The following is a 19,474-nucleotide window of genomic DNA, read 5'->3' as shown; positions in this document are numbered from 1 at the left end:
TGAACAGTGCGCAGTCGAGAGTGAGAGTGAGAGAGAGAGAGAGAGCAAGGGTGACTGAACTTGCATGGCTTTGTAAATACTATTTGTGAACATATTTATACAACATCTGTGGAAGGTGATATTTGAGAGGAACACTTGATGAACATTGACTTCTATTCTTGTTTCCTACCTTTGTCAAACTTTTCAAGTACTACTGCAGCACTGATGATAACTCCACTCATTCTGTTATGTAGGCTGTAGTATGCATTGCAAAAATTTTGTCAAGTTGCTTGGGAATTTGTAGTAGTGTGAGATTTGTCATCAGATAGCTTCAAAGGGCATGGTATTCCATTCATATGAGACTAGCGACTGGAAGTTTTGAGATATACTGTAAAACAAGGAATGTTCGTGTGCATATTGATTTCACGGATTTTGTGAGAGCCAAGAATTGCGAAATTGAAGTGCACATGAAAGTTCTTGTCTACGCTATATGCATTGAATGCCAGTGAAAATTCATGAAAATTTCATGCCGCGAAAAAAGCTGATGGCTACAATTCACAAAAATTTCATGCCGCCAAAATTGTATCTTTACAGTATGAGGGCAAGGTAAGTGGAGGGACCTGTTGTGTAATGAAGCACATAGGAAAAGTACTGTTTGCATTTGGCAAATGTGAAAAAATATCTTCCTCCATAGCTCATGAATCAATGTAGCGCTTAAAGACTTCAAGTGAATAATTAATGTTTGTGAACACAGTTTTCCAAACGAAGCTCTGTGACCCCAAAGCAAACGTCCTGGTATCTGTAGAACAAGAGCACAGTTTGCTGACATACATGTTGCTTGGCACAAAAGGGGAGAGGGGTACAGAAACCACTGGATATTTGTGCACTGAAGTGATTCATTGCTGTTTAGGCATGGTATCTACATGTAATTAAGTGACCAATTATTAAAATAGAGATAATCCTCTTCAACTTGTCCATAATATTCTAGCATTGTGCCTGTGTTGATTCCAGTTTGCTATACTGTAAAAGTGGAAATTTTCGCGCATTTCGCGCAACCAGAAACTAGCGCGAAAATAAAAGCATGCGAATATTTTTGCTTGCCATATGTTCCAGTAGTTGATGTCCTGATTCTGTAGAAATAAAAACCCGCGAAACTCTTCTTACCCAGCCAAGTGCGAAAAATTAGTCATGCGAAAATATCCACTTTTACAGTAATCCATCCACTTTCAGGCAGCTGGCAAATTATATGATGGTATTGAGGCACAGCATTTTTGATCTGTAGGACGTTTTGACAGAACCATGGGTTACATGTCAATAGTGTCTGTCAGGAAGTCGAATTCATATGTGGCATTTCAGAGTGATTTGAAATCATATTAAAGTTAATTTTTTTATGAATCTGTGAGTGAAAAAGGAATGTCTTGAGCAGTTTTTAAATAGGAAACATATTAAATGAAAAGAGAAATGGAGGAAGTGGTGATTCTTCATGTTCATTTTCCCAAGTGGATGTCTATGTCCCTTTGAATCAGAGAAGCAATTATTCTCCCCGTTTGTGTCTTGAAAGAGAAACTTCATGATACTTTGTAACGACTTATCACAAAGCACAATACTGCTGTATTGTGTTGATATCTCATGTTACACAATGTTGAGTTTTAAGGAATGGAAATTTAAGTCCTCTCGACCTTGCTCCGTAAATGGTTAGCAATTCAGTAGTCGGGTAATGAACTTTGGTGAGACTTGTTTTGCTAAGCCTCATAGAAGAAAAATTTTCACCTGTGTTTGGTTGCTGTCCAGAAGAAACAAAACATGACTCAAATATTTCTGTGGACCCATCATTGTGTTGAAATGAAAGCTAGCCTCACTTCTGCCTATGGTCCTTTGTATGTGCCCTGCCCAAACTTGTACGTGGGGCCTGTTGCACAAATCTTTTTACCATAGAAAACTCTGGTTACTTTTTTACTGAGTTTTTCCTCTGCTAATGCCAATGGCAGAATCATATTAACCTGAGTTTTCATTTCTTACCAGAATTTTTCTCAGGTAAAAAGTTTTATACAACAGGCATCTGGTGAAATCAGATCAGAAGCTGTACAGTAGTTTTTGTTAATTCGCAACATCTCAAGTTGGTCAAAATATTGTGTAGACTTCATTGAGGTTTTTCGGCACTGTGCTGCGGTTCTCTTAGTTTTCAGGACAGCAGGCAAGTTATGAAGAGTATTTTGGAGGAAGGTATAGTGCCAGTGTAACCTTGATAAGTCACAGTCCATGTGGATTAATCACATTATGGCAAACATACTACTTGCTGTTAGAGCACTTGTGAAATAGTAATGTTTAGTAAAAGTGAAATTATGTTACATGTATGCCTCAAGGAAAGATCATAATGCTTTGTGCTGCAGGCTAAGCTCTCCTTACTGCAGTTGTAGATCTGGTAGAGAACCCCAAAAGGGGTTTTCTTATCAAGAAACTGAAGTAATTTTAATTCTTTTGCTCCTAAATCATCTTTTTCTCTTTTTTTTTTCCTTGAAAGTTTGAATGTTCTGTGGGAAGTTTGTTCCTCGAGTTGGCTTATCTTGAAGGAGACTGGTGCGTTCAAACAGAAAGCAGATGTAGATTCATGCAAGAGCCTGTGTAGAAACATGTATCTGGAGCAGAATGTGCTATGTGACAGTGGTACAATGATCATTTTATTTATTCACAGATTACCTTTATTCATGCAATGCAGAAATCTTGCCTCCATGCTCTATCAATGACCAGTGATTTCTTTTCTTACAACTACGATGTTGGGTTTTTTTTTTAATATGTAGTACAGTTTCAATTCCTGTTTTCTTTTTTTTCATTTCATGATATAGATTATGCTGGCTTCATTGGTGTGAAATATGTACAGTGGCTTAGGAGTGCTTGTCCTGTATTAGGTCACTGTTTGCCATTGCAAAAGCTGAGAGCTATAGTGCAGATAATGTATTCTAAGTGAAATTGACATACCAAGGAAAACTTTATTTTTGAAAAGAAAAATTTGATTTTAAAGTTGTATTGTGATTAGGAGGCAAATTCCCCAAACTATGTCAATTTGTCTGCTATTTTCCTAATCTGCCTAAATTGATGTATTTTTTTTTTTTACTTATCTATTTGTGTGACACCACATATGCACCCCCACTCTGTCCATGAAGTCATTTCTCACTGAAATTCAAGTGAGAGTGCAATATTGCGTCATTTACCAAATGTGCGGAGGTGAAAGTATACAATGAAGGAGGGAGGAGCTTGGTGTTACTTCCTACAATGTGTTTGAATTGTGTCTCTTCAAGAACTATGTTAGATGAGAAGTTTAAGTCTGGTTCTTACATATTTTTGCAACTGGGAGCACTTTCAGTAACACAAGCAAGCACTATGGTAATGTAAAGAATTGCAGTGTGTGCCACATAATGCTTCCTGGCCAAAACTTAAGGAACACATTATTGAATATTTGCTGTATATTTTTCTTAAAAGGCAGGAGATTCCCATATTTTGTGGTTGGTATTTTATTGGTGTTTTTTTTTAATATAATTTGATACGCCAAAATTTAGATGTATTATTTTTATTTGGTTCATTAAGGTTGTATTTATATATTTCAGAAGAGGACTATACCAAATGATCAAAGAAATGACTGTGATTGGTACATTGTCTTAACTATCTGTAATTGTATGTCCTAAAGCAATTTGCTATGAAACATTAGTAATATTGCCTGATAAGGTTTTCCTTGTGTGTCTTTAAAATAAGTATTCCGTGAAGTAGCAAGTTTTCCCACGTTGTCATCACACAGACTTGCAAACTATGTCAGTGCTTTAATACCAGAAGGGCATCATAATTTGTGAGGCACAAAGAATAGTTTGGAAGCGTCAAGTACATGAAGGGGTGCCTTGTGCTCCGGCCTCTGCTCCCCTGACAAGTGACAGAGACATTATGTGTTTTTTAGTTTTGTCATGTTTCATATCTTAATTTAAACAGGTGCAATACACACATCTAGTATCCAAAAATTGAAGTTTCATTCATGTGCTGATGTTAGTGTTAAAAAAAAAACCAAAATCTTTAGAGGGAAAAAAGGAAAACAAAAAGAAAATCAGATTTATGCCACTGAAAATTTGGGAAAATCATATTCTAGGGTGTACTCAAGTCAAGGAAATGAGAATACATCATTCTGTTGGCATTACATACTGATTAGATCATTGTTCATCTCATGTTACACTATTTACAATTGTGCATGACTGCATTATATAATATGACATTCTCATATTTTACATACACAAATATTCACTGCACAATGTGAACCACATTTGCACAGACAGTATTTATGGTTAAAATGTTACGTTCATTTTTTTTTCCATCGATTCAAAAGGGATCTTTCGTATTCTTTAAACAGAGATGGTTACTGCACATGTTGGTTGCATGATAAATAATGAAGCATCAGTATTTATGATGATGATGATAATAATTATCTCCTGTGAAACTTGAAACATCATATGAGAAATTAAATATCATTGTGTCGTTGTTTTGCAGAAGTGTGGTGTATGTACTGTTTGAGTGATGTGGAAACAAAAACCAACAAAACAATATTTCTGATGACCTGTTGACATTGTTTAGGATGTGATCAAGAGTGTGCTTGATAATTTTTGTTCCTACATATTTTTCCAAACTTACTGTGTAAATTATTTGTGTTTGCAATGAAAGTTGGACATGGGACGAGCGGTTAAGAAAACTGTTGTTTAAAGAAAGTTTTGTGAGAGTGCACAAACTACGATCATTTAAGAGCCCAGTCACGCTGCTAGTCAGCTTTTATCATCGCAAAAACTTGCACAAGTAGGTAGTGATTTAAAATGTGGCTGAGACTATAGAGATATTTAAATGTAATGTGCAAATTTTTTTAAATTAACTGAACGTAATTACTACACGTCAGCCCAACTGATCGTTGGCTTGTACAGGATACATCAGATCAAAATGCTCATCAAAAAGAATGCTGTTTGTCGACATTCTTTTATAAGGCATAGCATGACTACTATGTAAAGTAACAGAATCTCACAAAGTGTTTGATGTACAAAAGTCTGAGGGGAATGCAATTTGTGTACTATGCGAACTTGTATTTTTAGCAGACTGCAAATGTTTTGTCTCACCAACCGTTATTGAGAGAATCACAGTATTGAAGTGAGTATTCACAGTGCATCTTATGTTTATTGTTAGCGCAGACAGTAATTGTTATTAAAAACGCATAGTGAGGAATGAAGGATACGGTGCCAGCAGGTAAAGGTGAGATTCAGTTGTGTGATCGCTACGATTCTAACGTGTTTGTTCCAGGGGACAACCAGTAATATAGCTCGATTTTTTTTTTGTTTAGGGCAAGAATGGAATACTCGATGTGAAACTTTTGAGACTGTGCTTTGCTTAAAAATGCTTTGTGTGTAGCTGAGATGGCATGCATAGGTCTGTAGTTATGACACATTTAAAATAATGATTGGAAGATGAAGAATCATTGAAATGGTTATATGAAATTAGATATATACATATTATATTCATAATGTCTTTGTCACATCATGTGAAAATAAAGGAAACAAACTAGTACTCTACAAAAATCTGAACTATCCTGCAGATGTGTTCTTATTGGTCTCTGTTTCAGTTTATGTCGATTATAATTTGCCAAGTTCAGTCAGAACAGATTGTCTGAGATGATAGTTTAAGCGGTCATTCAGAAATTACCAAACACTGGAAAGGAACATATTTAACATTAACAAAATACATGACTGCATAGAAACAGAGATGCATAGATACTTCAAATATTTATTTCATTTTACAAACTTTGCACCTATAAAAACATTAAGCAGCACCCTGTAATTTACATCTCCTGTTCTCTTTTCATTTTATGCACTGATTGAACGGATTTCTTTGCGTTGTGGGCACTGTAGGATAATGTAATCAACATTTGGCTCAGAAAGCATGACGTTCTTTTCACATTTTTAGTTGAAAAATATATAATATTCAATATGTGAATACTTTCACACACAACATGCCGGGGGAGGGGGGGGGGAAGGGGGGGGGGCACTTTTATTTGTACAATACATAGGAATACGTTAAATAGGCAAAGTTCCATGACTCATGGGGTCACATGTACCCTGATATATTGGCATGTGTACTGCTGAAGTTTAATAAACAATCATCTTACAAGCTGAGCTTCAGCACTTAGTATCTTGATTTCAATGTTAAAAAACTACACAGGTTCAAGCATGTGTCAGTGATCGTGCTTAAAGTCTGCAGAACATTGCATGTACGCTTCATACGTTTCCAAAACATAAACATTTTAATGCAATTCTGACCTGAGCCATCAAAATAAACAGAGCAGCCATACAGCAAGTGGTATATGTTTAAATCTGTCTGGGTATGTCTAGTGAGAAAGTTGGTGATGTCATTGGAACATTCCGCTTTGCTGCAATTATATTTACATGCCATACAATAGTATTGCTCTAGAAGGATAAGTCATCACTTTAGAGTTTAATAAAATCTTTTATTGTTTATTAAAAACATATATATACAGTAAAATTTGCACAAGTTGAAATCCTGCGGGCTGAAGAAAGACATTCAAATTAAGCAATATTCAATTCTCATGAGAGTCAAAGTTTCACATTTATTTTCTTGTTCACATTCCTCCTGTTTGTATAGTTGTCCTACACTGTACACGTATATGTGCTGCATAGACATGTTCCATGCATATGCTGCTGTTATTTAAAGTTTTCCATGAGTTGTGTTCATTTCCCTGAAAGTTTACATTGCACAACAAAAATGAGCTAATGCATAGATATGAGTTCATATATTAGATATGTATGTGTCAACACTATTTACTGACAGTTAAATCATGAATTACTACTGTTTTGCCAGCAAACACATTCCCATCAGTAGTCACCAAAATTATCTAAACTTTGATGCTTTCATAACTGAAATAAAAGTATTACACATTCAGCAACAGACAAAAATACTAAATCCAAACCAAATGTTCAGCTATGGCTTTACACATGATAATCACTCATTTACTTCATAGCCATAACAGAGCATTACACCATTCAACTGCTTTAGCTACATAAAAGGCACGAATGGTCATATGGCTTGTGAAACCAGACAAATATTTCAGCCAAAATTAAGAGGAGTGTACTTGAGTTGTATTGTAGTATGACACAAATTTGTGCAGAGTTTTTTCAGAGGATTCTGCCACCACCGTGTTAAAGTCAGACAAATATCTGGCAAATCAAAATTTCTATTTTGACTCACACAATGAAGCTCTCATGACTTTTCAGAGAAAAGGACTGAAGTTTTCCTTTGACTTGTCTGATGTTATACTGTAACTTCCATCTTGGCTGAAAACATTTTGCACACAAATTCATAGGGAAAAATACGGACTTGTTTTTGGCTACCAGTAAAGAAATGAGTGGCTTATCTGACTTCAATTCATGTGAAGTTTATTGCACTTGCACTTTATTTCCTCACCTCCAAAAAAAAAATTACTGTATACGCCGAATATTTTGCGAGGTTTTTATTTTCGCGAATTTCGTGAGTCACGTGCTATTCGCGAAATTAAAGACACGCGAAAATATTGACTCTGATCCTGATGTGAATGTGACGTACTCGTGTACACTTCTCCGTTCAGTACAGACTCCACGATCGCGAATTTAACCACTCGCGAAATTGTCGGGAATTCCCGATTCGCGAAAATTTAGACTCGCGAAATATATGGCGTATACAGTAGTTGTGAGATTGAACTTGACCAAACAATCCAGCAATGTCTGGCTCTTTCAAGATCACATATTGTCATACTTTGCTGCCCATGAATACATAATCTTTGTAACCATCCTGCTTTCTCCATGTCTGTTTTATATCTCACTTTTTATCCCTCACATACATCTGCAAACATAAACACACGCACACACATGTGTGCACACACACACAGACACGCACACAGACACACACACACACTTTGACCCTTTTTCTATTACTCCGACTCACTTGTTGACTGTCTGTCAGTCTTATTACTTAACACACTACATCATAATGTTCGTGCCGTAGTTGGGGGCGCTGTTCGGTGGACGAGAATGACGCGGTCGGGGCTGGGGAACTGCTTGTAGTATACGTAGATCATGACAGCCGCTACCAGAGATGCGATGCCTATTCCTATCGTTAGTCCAATGCCAACACTCACTACACAAGATGAGGTTTGAAGTTTGAAAAGAGAAACACAATGACTTCTGGTAAGTTTCAAAATTGTTTCATGTCTGATTCACAAGTTGAAAAAAAAAAAAAAAAATGTCATTTCAACAAACAATGCCATTCCATATTTGACATTTACCATGGCAACAGATATGCTTCCAACTGTTCTAGTATTAATTTTGTCTTTACTGTTCTCAGTTTAGTTGGAAATTCATTATCAGAAGGTTTTCTCAGCTTAAAATGAGACAATAAAATTATAACTCTAAAGATTATAGGGGACTTCCAGGCCGAGGAAGACTTTTCTTTCTTTTTTTTTCTTCTTGGTAACACGTGTGTTTGATGAAAGTGTCTCAACAAACATATATCACTGCTACCGCAGCAAGTCAAGTAAGGTCAACTTACCCCCTGTCCTTGATTTCATGTTCTGTACAGGGCTCTTGGTTGGGCGTGGCTTGTTGGGATGATCGGGCCTGCCCCTCTCGTTGGCCCCGCCTCTTCCATTGTTACCTCCAGCCCGCCCACCTCCTCCAGGGCCTCTCCAAGGCGGAACTGTGTAAAATGTTTAGGTGGTCAAAAATTCAAAAGCTGCATGCCTTCTCTTTATGTCTTGCGAGTCACATTCAAAATCCTTCTCATCAATATCCCTAACTGTAGCATTATTTAAATCAAGGCTTAGAACACATATTTTCATTTGATTGCTCATCTTGCAGCACAGAAAAATATAATCATGTACATACGATCTTTACAAATTTCACATTACTATGGTTATGTGCCATTGCTATTTGTTTACATATTCTTTCCTCAACCTCAAAGTGCTTATGAAGAAGACTAATATGGGAGTTCCACAACTCATTCCAATCTTGTACACAATCAGCCTGAACAAAGACATCAGCTTTTTCGTCACAATTGTGCAAAAGCTTGTCCAACTTTCATCTGGCTATCAGCTTATGATGCAAACTGGATCAGACACAGGATTAACAATAGGATTCACAAAGGCTAACTAATTGGACCAATTCCATATAATATACTCAAATAAAGGTTATTATATGCATGCTCTGTTCATAAATGACTGGCTTAACGACCTCAAAGCTTGCCACAGGATAGCCGAAAAGGTCTACCTCACTGAAGGAGACTTTGCCGCAACTTCCACGACTAATCAGATGACGCAAATCCTGCTACTCTAGAGATCAAGAAATGGCTTGCGCTCTCACTAAGAAGGCAACTCAAAGGCGACATCCAAGATGTCTCTCAACAAGGTGAAAACTTATTTGCCTCGGAGATGCGATGTCTCTAGTAGGCCGCCAATGGGTCTCCGTAAGGTTGTGGATATGTCTCGGAGACCTCGCAGACAAAATTAGTATCTGCGACTTGGCTGCAACTAAGGAGACATCTCAGAGGCATCACGGTAATGTCTCTGAGACCAGCTGGAGACTGGGAAAAGTCTCCAAAAAAAAAAAAAGTTTGATTCTCTCCTGACTCCCCAGAGACCAGGCTAGTCTCCTGGAGATATCGCGGAGATGTCCCAGAGATGTCTCCGTAACCTCTCTGCAACCAGCAAGACCCGAGTCGCCACCAGGTTGCCACCTTATCTCCAAGCCAATGAGGGATAGCCCTTTATCCTAACAACTAATTGCTAGATGGAATTTCTGCCCCTCCCCCCCCCCCCAAAAAAAAAAAGGTTTTGCTCACTCTCAATGAGCTGGAGTCTCACCTCTGCATCTTGAGACAGGCATTATTTGATCCTTGATGAGGGGTACGCTGAGTGGTGAGAGACCAGGTAGGCCCACCTTGGCATACACCCCTATTAACACCTGCCTGGCAGATAGCTTCAACAGGTGGATGTGAAATCCAAGCATTCCATGTGTACCTTAATCAAGAGAAATACATGCACAAAGAGAAAGGTTTACAAAGGCATGGCTAATATCCTCTGGTGAATTCAGACATACTACTTTGATTTGTACAGAGCACTAGTTGCCTGCTTTAATCACGAAATAATCAATCTTTAATTTTGTTGGCTACATTTCATGTTTATGTCCTACAGTATCGTACCATAATAATTTCATCACCTTTAGATGGTTCCTCCATCAGCCACTCATAGATTTTGATATCATGAAAAATGTGGATTCAGTTAATGTCAAACAAATACCAGGAAGGAGGGAGTAAACACTGATCACATAATCTATAAATCATGCACACTGAGTTAAATTGTCATGCTATTACCACTCTTTTAATTATTTTTTATACATAAAGTGAAAATGCTTCAAGTAAGTTCCCCTCCCAGGTAAAACAACATACACAAGTAGGCCAACATCGTTCTGTTACGAGTCAAAGTTTAGGTGCTTAAAACTATGAGCATCAACTTAAATAGCTTTCAAATTTGCTATTCTTGTCATATATCACAACTATTGGGATTAAAGTGAAAAGTAACTCAGAATAAGTTTAAAGATAACACAAACATCACTGTTTTACGTCAAAAGGTTAATAACCCCCCCCCCCCCAACAATTCAAAATTATACAATATGCATTAAATCCCCTACTTGCTCTCAAGCAAACATACATAGAATGAGAATGCAATCATATCCCATAAGAAAGACATCATAACGATGCTTCTCTTTTACAAAAACATGTTTCACTCAAGCATAAATTGCTCCAAATTATTCATTGACGCTACCACACAACAGGTGAGTACATGGTTGCTGCTTAACAACTTTATAACATAGGGCCCAGGTACATGTACTTTTACAATATCATCTAAACTGAGGGTGAACATAACACTTTTTGCTTTAGCATGAAGTGCAATGTTTTATAGCTCTACCTGCCACTGTGATGTTGTCATTGTGAGTTACAGCTTTCTTCCAGAAGAACCTGTCCGTTTTACTCCGCACAGTCATACTCAAGACGACAGGGTTTGCACAGTGTCTGAGCACTGTCACAATGGTGTAGTTGTGACCCTGGGGACACACAAAATAAATTGTTAATTGCTCCACTGTAACTGCTTACTCATGACTGGCCTCTATTTCTTTTGCCATGTATGTCCTCAACATTCAACAAAGAGTCACATTTTGAATACTGTAAAACCAGAAATGTTCACATGCATTTTAATTCTGTGAAATTCACGAGATTCATGAAGTCAAAATGCACGCAGAAGTTCTCATCTACACTATATGCATTGAATGGCAGTGACAATTCACAAAAATGTCATGCCGCAAAAAAAGCCATCAGCTCCAATTTGTGAAAATTTCATGCCACAAAAATATTTTGCTTTACAGTAATCACTTCATGACAATAAGTGACAATATATCGTCGCTGGGGCGACAAGACCTCGTATCTACAAAATGTCAAATGTTCAGGAGAGCTAAAAAACATGGCGGCCAAAGCACTATACCGAATGGGACAGCTGTTCCTTTGTCTTGCCATGGTGGCTTCATTTTTGGGGTAACACAGCTAGGAATTGGACAGGACATCACTTAACCGATTATTTGACCATAAATGCAAAAAAGTCATTTTCACCAAAATTGCAGATACAAGGTCGTGTCACCCCAGCGACGATATGCTTATAAACTTCTTGAAGAAAGATGCAAGGATAGATTTAAAAAAAAAGCTTAATCATTTTAATGTTTAAAGATGATACGTTGAGGTTATAAATGATGGTCGGCGACAATCAATCTCTCTTTCTTTTCTGTTTGATAAGTCTCAATATGCTTTGCAAAATCAGTGTTTTCACTCGTTACCATCAAGTGGTGGAAACAGTAAACATCTTCCAGAAAATAATAAATCCCTCCCTGTGTGCACGCTCACCTCAAATTCTCCTGTACAGTCATAGCCACTGCAGTTCTCGATGGTCGTGCATGAGGTAATGCCATACCCCGGTCCAGCCGATTGTATCAACTCATTCTCCACTCTCTTCCACACCTGACACTCATCAGCCTGTGGGGTGGTGGCAACAGTAGGAGTAGATCCCGTGGGCACGGTAGAAGCTGCCAAATCACACAGACAGGTGAAGAAACAATATCATGATACATTATCATGATGCTATTATGATACCATATTGTGATGCCTTTGACTAATCAAAACACTGAGGAGCAGCCTCTCTATGAATTCCAGATCTGGTACGAGATTGGTAAATCACTGTTTTGACAAGCATATTTCTTTTAAAAGAATATTTTCCAACTGATTTCACTGCATCATGCTCCTGTGGGCACAGTAGAAGCTGGCAAATCAGACACACAGACAGATGAAGAAACAATATTATGATACAATATTATGATGCTATTATGATATCATATTATGATGCCTTTGACTAATCAAAACACTGAGGAGCAGCTTCTCTATAAATTCTAGATCTGGTGCATGATTGGTAAATCACTGTTTTGACAAGCACATTTCTTTTAAAAGAATATTTTCCGACTGATTTCACTGTATCATGCTCCTGTGGGCACAGTAGAAGCTGGCAAATCAGACAGACAGATAAAGAGACAATAGTATGATACAATATTTTGATGCCATAATGATACCATATTATGATGCCCTTTGACAAATTTAAACCCTGAAGAACTAGTCTGGTAGGAATGGGGGGTCCCCATGCACCCCCCGAACACATTTTTTTAACTTACTTTTTTGTAACCCTTAGGGTGTCTAGTTAATGATTTTTTTTGTTCCCAAGAAAAAATTGTGTCCCATGGGGGTCATTGGCGGCCATCTTGGCAGCCATCTTGGATTTTCAGGGAAAATCATTATCTTCCATAACTTTTGAACTACACAGCATAAAATTATAAATAAAGCATTCTTCAGGGTAAACGTGACACGAGGATTCGATTGCAATGGTTATTTACGTGATTAAAGCAAGTCTGAAACAAGAAAAGCCTAAAAATATGCAAATTTCAGTGTCATTTTCACCAAAAAATACCTAAATAGTTTAAATTTTGAATTACACAACATACAGGGACAAATAAAACAGTCATTCAGAGTTAATATGGCATGAGGAATCGTTTGAGAGAGTTATTTACATGATTAAAGCAAGTTACATACAAGAAAAGTCCAAACATGTGAGGAAAACCAGTGTCGTTTACTCTAGAAATATTCCCAAGTAGTCTACGCACATATATACATAACAATCTCATATCTCCTATCATGAGTAAACTAACCTCTTTTTCTTAACAGTCTGGTAGGATTGGGGTGGGGGGTCCGATGCACCCTCCTTTTGTATCCCTTAGAGTGTCTATTTGATTCTTTTTGTCTCCAAGTGAAAATCGTGTCACATGGGGGTCATTGGCAGCCATCTTGGATTTGCGAGGAAAATCATTAATTTCTATAACTTTTGAACTTTCCAACATACAAGGACATATAAATAATTCTTCCAGGGTAAATTTGGCATGGGGAATCGATTGACATTGTTATTTACATGATTAAAACAATTATGATACATGAAAAATTCAAACATGCGAATACAAAAACAGTGTTGTTTGCTCTGCCCAAATAGTCCATATACATACATGACAATTATATACCTCATATGATTGACTAACCACTAAAGTCTAGGAATGGGGGATCCTCATGCACCCTAAATTTTTGTATCGCTTATGGTGTCTATTTGATGATTTTTTTTTTGTTTCCAAGTAAAAATCGTGTCGGGGGGGGGGGGGGGGGGGGGAGTCATTGGCGGCCATTTTTTATTCGAGAGGAAAATCAGTAAATTCTGTAACTTTTGAATTTCACAACATACAGGGATAAATATAACATTTCCTTCAGGGTAACTGTGTCATGAGGAATCGATTGAGATGGTTATTTATATGATTAAAGCAAGTTTGATACAAAAAGTCCAAAATACGAAAAATTTGGTGTCATTTACACCGTAGAGTACCCAAAATCCGTATACATACATGACAAACTACTTCACAAAAGTGACTTGGCACTTTGTCTTTAGATCATAGCTCAAATATGGTGTTTTGTATGTTTAAAAAAAATATGCAACATGCAACTCCAAGCATTTTGACGCCTCACTTGTTGAAATCAAATGAAAAATGTAAGCACGATGGCAATGCATATGCAGATACCCCTAAAAAAGCAGATCGAAAGAGGTGAACATACAAATTTTGATCACAACATGTGAAAGTGACTAATCGCAAAATTCAAACCTATAATGTAATTGAACACTTTTTGTGTGCATCTTCTATTTCATACAATTTTGTATTTGAAGAGTTTGAGTAAGTGTATTTTCATAAAGGAAACCACTGTACCAAAATGCTCTGTCGGTTTCACCAATTTAGGTGTCAGATTGTTATCATTAAACTTATTTAAGATTAAGTTAAAAATGGTTCATTCAAACGTATTTGTTTAAAGCCTTCCTGTCTGAAAATAAACATATGAAAATCACTTGACAGTCAGAAATCCACTCTCTCTCTATGACTTTAATTTGTCTAACATATTCTTAATTCTCATCCTATGCAATTATACAAACCACAGATTCGGTAAGCGATAATATCTTAGCTTTTGGTTTTACACTTCTGGTAATTTCCAGTCATCATCAAAACGATCATTGTAATCAATGTCTGGCTCCTCCTCTTCATCCTCCTCCGTCTACGGAGTAACTTTCTGAAGCAAGTCAATGAGGTAAGTGGGAAGGATAGGGCCACTTGACCACACCGGATCCATGATACCGAAGGCTGTCTTATGCCACCTTTGTCCAGGATTAAAGAGGTAGCGCACCAGAAGATTGGCTAGTCAGATCGCTTGAAGATGGCAAGGTGGTACCCATGGTTCACACATTGAAAGTGTGTAATAAGGTTGCCTCTGCCAGGTGGGAGCAAGGAGAAATCCACCTTGGATTTGGTCATCAGTTGCTCGCCCTCTCCCACCATCTGTTTCAGCATGATGCTGCGAACGCCATTATGATAGACTTCTCCCGGGCCTCGCTATACATTTTAGGCATGTGAATGCTTCAATGTCATCTGTCACCTCTGGCTCCACAGACCACCCATCACCAAGAATTGTGAGGAAAAAACACTCAACTTGGCATATTGTAAAGTCATATTCTAAGATTTTAGTAGTGTTTATTATGATATAATACTGAGCAACTTATTACATTTCAGTAAAATACTTCTGAAATCATGAAATCAAACAACTTTCACCTGAATGCTATGTGGTATATGGGATGGCTTTTGTATATTCTTTAGGGGTCCAACTTTTCCCAACCCATTAAGGCACTTTAAGTGTTTACAGTATATGAGCTCCCGTTGATTCTATATAAATGCAAGTTAATTGACATTGACAACCTGGCAATACGTGACAGTCCGTTTATTAAGAAAGATACTACATTGTAGAATGGATTAAGCAAGGACCAAGGGGATCAAGAAAATGTGTGTCTGGATTCCTCACCAAAGCTACCTTGTACCCAAGTTTAGCAGCGCACTTGAGGTAGAGCACGATCCTGGTGTCCGTCTTCTTATACTGATTAGACAGTCACTCATGGATATCGCGCCATTGTCTCTTGGAACATATCATTGTGTAAACAAAAGGAATGTAACAGAAATCACATTCTCTGAAGCTTAAGTGATTCCTGTTACATTCTTTTTGTTCACCTAATTATTCATCCCAGGAGACAATAAGCTCTATCCATGAGCTGCCGTCTAACCAGGAGAAGGACACCAGGGTAGCGCTCTACCTCGAATATTCCACTATTAAGCTTGGGTACAAAGCAGCTGTGGTAAGGACACCAGACACAGACATTTTCTTTATCTTCTTGCACCATGCTTACTCCGTCACCCTCACTATCCTCCTTGATAAATGGACTGTCGAGCATTGCCAGATTGTGAATGTCGTTGAGGTGGCATACAGAATCAAAGGGAGCTGGCTACTGTACCACAATACTTGGACGACATGTGTTTACAGGGGAAGATATAGCAAGTGCCTTCAAGAGTAGGGGCAAAGTCGGACCCCTAAAGAACCTACAAAGCCACCCCATGTACCATACAGCATTCAGGAGAGAGTGGTATGACATTATAATCTCTGCAATATTTTACTGAAATGTGGTAAATTGTTCAATATTACATTATAATGAACACTGCTGAAATCTTACAACATGACTTTGAAATGTGCCAATGTTTTTTGTCCCCCTCTTAAACCTTGGAGATGGATGGTCTATAGAGCCAATAAGAGGTGACAGAAGACATTGGAGCATTCACATGCCTAAAGTATGACCATTAGAGCTGGAGAAGTCTATTTACAGCAGCATCATCCAAAGCAGATGATGGGAGAGGGCGAACAAATGACGACAAACTCCAATGTGGATTTCTTCATGCTCCCACCTTGCAGAGACAACCTTATCCCACACATTAAATGTGTGACCCATCGCCTTGCCATCTTAAAGAGAGCTGACCAACCAATCTTCTGGTGCTCTGTATATGACTCCTTTGATTCTGGACAAGGATGGCAGAAGGTAGCCTTTGTTATGATGGAGCCAGTGTGGTCAAGTGGCCCTATCTTTCCGACTTTCCTCATTGACTTGCTTCAGAAAATTACTGAGGAAATGAAGGAGGATGATGAAGAGGAGCCAGACATTGATTACAATGATCGTTTTGATGATGACTACCGGTATAGAAATTAAAGAAGTGTGAAGTGAAAACCTGATATATCGCATAACCGCTTCTGTGGTTTGTACAGTTACACAGGATGAGCATTCAGAATACTTTTTAAGAAAAGTGAAGTCATATTGTGTTACTTTATATTTTTTCAATATACGTTAATTCCATACTTCATGAAAAGCATATGTTACACATGTCACAAACGTTGAAATATATAGATGATGACTGGCGGCGGAGGGAACATACCCAATGTTCCACCCGAAGGGTTTGAAATGCTATTGAGGGATGTTATAAGTGCGGTGCGGTCCTAGGCCTTAATTCTGTCATTTGTCACGTGGAAATGTTTTCCCATGGGAGAACATTTCAAGAATGTTCGCCCATGGGCGAACATAACGAATGTACTTCCATCACGTGACTGTGTTCAGCCAATCACTAATCGGTGTGTGACTAACCCTTTCAAAATATCATTATGTCTTTTGATAATAGCTTGAATATTGCGTCTTATATCAGACAACTTTTAACAGAATTCGAAAGGAAACTTAATTCCAATCAATGTGAACTTGAATTGAATGCATACAGGATGTAAGCACAAAAGCGATTCATATGCAAATATTTCTAAATTAAAGTAGCAGCAATCCACATTGATAGTCCCTATTCACAGGCTGATATCCGGCTGTCAAATGAAATGTTTCTCTTTTTGTTTTCGGACAATAAACTTTAAACAAATACATTTGAATGAACTGCTTTTTTAACCTGAGAATAAATGAAACCATTTTGGCATCTAAATTTTTTTAATCGGCTCGACATGTTGACAGAGTGATTGTTTTCTTGAATATATCCCAACTCAATCTCGTTTTAAATATAAAATGAAACAAAATTGAACGCGCACAAAGAGTGTTAAATTTCAGTTCAAGTTTTATATTTGTCCATTAGTCACTTTTAAGTGTTGTGATCAACATTATTATCATGTGTCACCTCTTTTGAAGGGTATTTGCATATGAATTACCACAGTGCTTACATTCTTATTCTATTTCACCAAGTGAGGGGTGAAATGAATTTTCTCTTCAGATTCTATTTAATGTTTTTGATACAAAACAAAAAGGCCTATTTGGGCAATGATCTAAAGACAGAGTTGTTAGTCACTTTTGTGAGGTATGCAATTTGTCATGTATGTAGCATGAAATATTTGGGCCATTTCCAGAGTAACAGCACTTAATTTTTCATTTTTGGGACATTTCTTGTATCAAATTTGCTTTCATCATGTAAATGACAATCTCAATTGATTCCTCATGCTGTGTTTCGTCTGAAGAAATGTTTTATTTGTCCCTGTATGTTGTGTATAGTTCAAAAGTTGAACTATTTGGGTACTTTTCAGTGTAAACGATACAGAATTTTTCATATTTTGGACTTTTCTTGTATCAAGCATTTTTTAATCATGTAAATAACCATCTCAATCGATTCCTCATGTCACATTTACCCTGAAAAAATGTTTTATTTTTCCTTGTATGTTGGAAACTTCAAAAGTTATAGAAACTAATGATTTTCCTCGCAAATCCAAGATGGCTGCCAATGACCCCCATGTGACACGATTTTTACTTGGAGACAAAAAAAAAATATCAAATAGACACCCTAAGGGATACAAAAAGGAGTGTGCACGGGACCCCCCCCCCCCCCTTTCCTATATACCAGACTGTTAAGAAAAAGAGGTAAGTTTACTCTTAGGAGGTATGAGATTGTCATGTATATATGTACATAGACTACTTGGGAATATTTCTAGAGTAAACGACACTGGTTTTCCTCGCATGTCTGGACTTTTCTTGTATGTAACTTGCTTTAATCATGTAAATAACTCTCTCAAACGATTCCTCATGCCGTATTAACTCTAAATGACTGTTTTATTTGTCCCTGTATGTTATGTAATTCAAAAGTTAAACTATTTGGGTAGTTTTCTGTGAAAATGACACCGAAATTTGCATGTTTTTAGGCTTTCCTTGTTTCAGACTTGCTTTAATCATGTAAATAACCATTGCAATCGATTCCTCGTGTCATGTTTACTCTGCAGAAATGCTTTATTTATAATTTTATGCTGTGTAGTTCAAAAGTTATGGAAGATAATGATTTTCCCTGAAAATCCAAGATGGCTGCCAAGATGGCCGCCAATGACCCCCATGGGACACGATTTTTTCTTGGGAACAAAAAAATTCATTAATTAGACACCCTAATGGTTACAAAAAAGTAAGTTAAAAAAATGTGTTCGGGGGGTGCATGGGGACCCCCCATTCCTACCAGACTAAACAGCTACTCTTAAAATTCTATATCTGGCACATGATTGGTATGACACTTGTATGAAAAGTTTATTTGTTTTAAAAGAATGATATTTGCCAATCGATTTTACTGTATCATGCTCCTGTGGGCACAGTAAAAGCTGGCAAATCAGACAGACAGATAAAGACACAATTATGATACTTTCCTAATTGACAAAAATAATGAAAACACGGAGGAGCAACTACACTTGAAATTCTGTGCCTGGTACATGACTGGGAATTCACTGTTATAATAATTATAATAATAAATATCATTTATTATTATGTTATGAGAAGTATGTTTTCATTTTTTCATAGAAAATATTTGCCAATTGATTTCACTGTATCATCATTTCAATTCAATTTATTTATTTCCACATAGTATGAGTACATGAAATAAAAATT

The 19,474-nt window shown here is 37.3% G+C and overlaps 1 protein-coding gene across 1 annotated transcript in view; it reads right to left on the bottom strand.

Annotated features, from left to right (window-relative positions):
• Positions 1-8,026: 8,026 nt before the first annotated feature.
• The window catches only part of LOC139735544 (uncharacterized), a 33,811-nt gene continuing 22,363 nt past the window's right edge, over positions 8,027-19,474 (bottom strand). The window contains exons 10-14 of the mRNA XM_071646299.1: positions 11,986-12,164; positions 10,994-11,138; positions 9,899-10,057; positions 8,590-8,736; positions 8,027-8,178 (exon numbers count right to left, since the gene is read on the bottom strand). Of these exons, the coding sequence (XP_071502400.1) occupies positions 8,027-8,178; positions 8,590-8,736; positions 9,899-10,057; positions 10,994-11,138; positions 11,986-12,164 (782 nt within the window). The remainder of the gene's footprint in view (positions 8,179-8,589; positions 8,737-9,898; positions 10,058-10,993; positions 11,139-11,985; positions 12,165-19,474) is intronic.

Source organism: Diadema antillarum, unplaced genomic scaffold (assembly GCF_040938485.1).
Source record: "Diadema antillarum isolate AM-2024a unplaced genomic scaffold, OU_Dant_1.0 seq00000585_RagTag, whole genome shotgun sequence".
Classification (NCBI taxonomy): Eukaryota; Metazoa; Echinodermata; class Echinoidea; order Diadematoida; family Diadematidae; genus Diadema; species Diadema antillarum.
The sequence above is the reverse complement of the archived record's forward strand: the minus strand, read 5'-3'. Positions and strand labels throughout refer to the sequence as shown.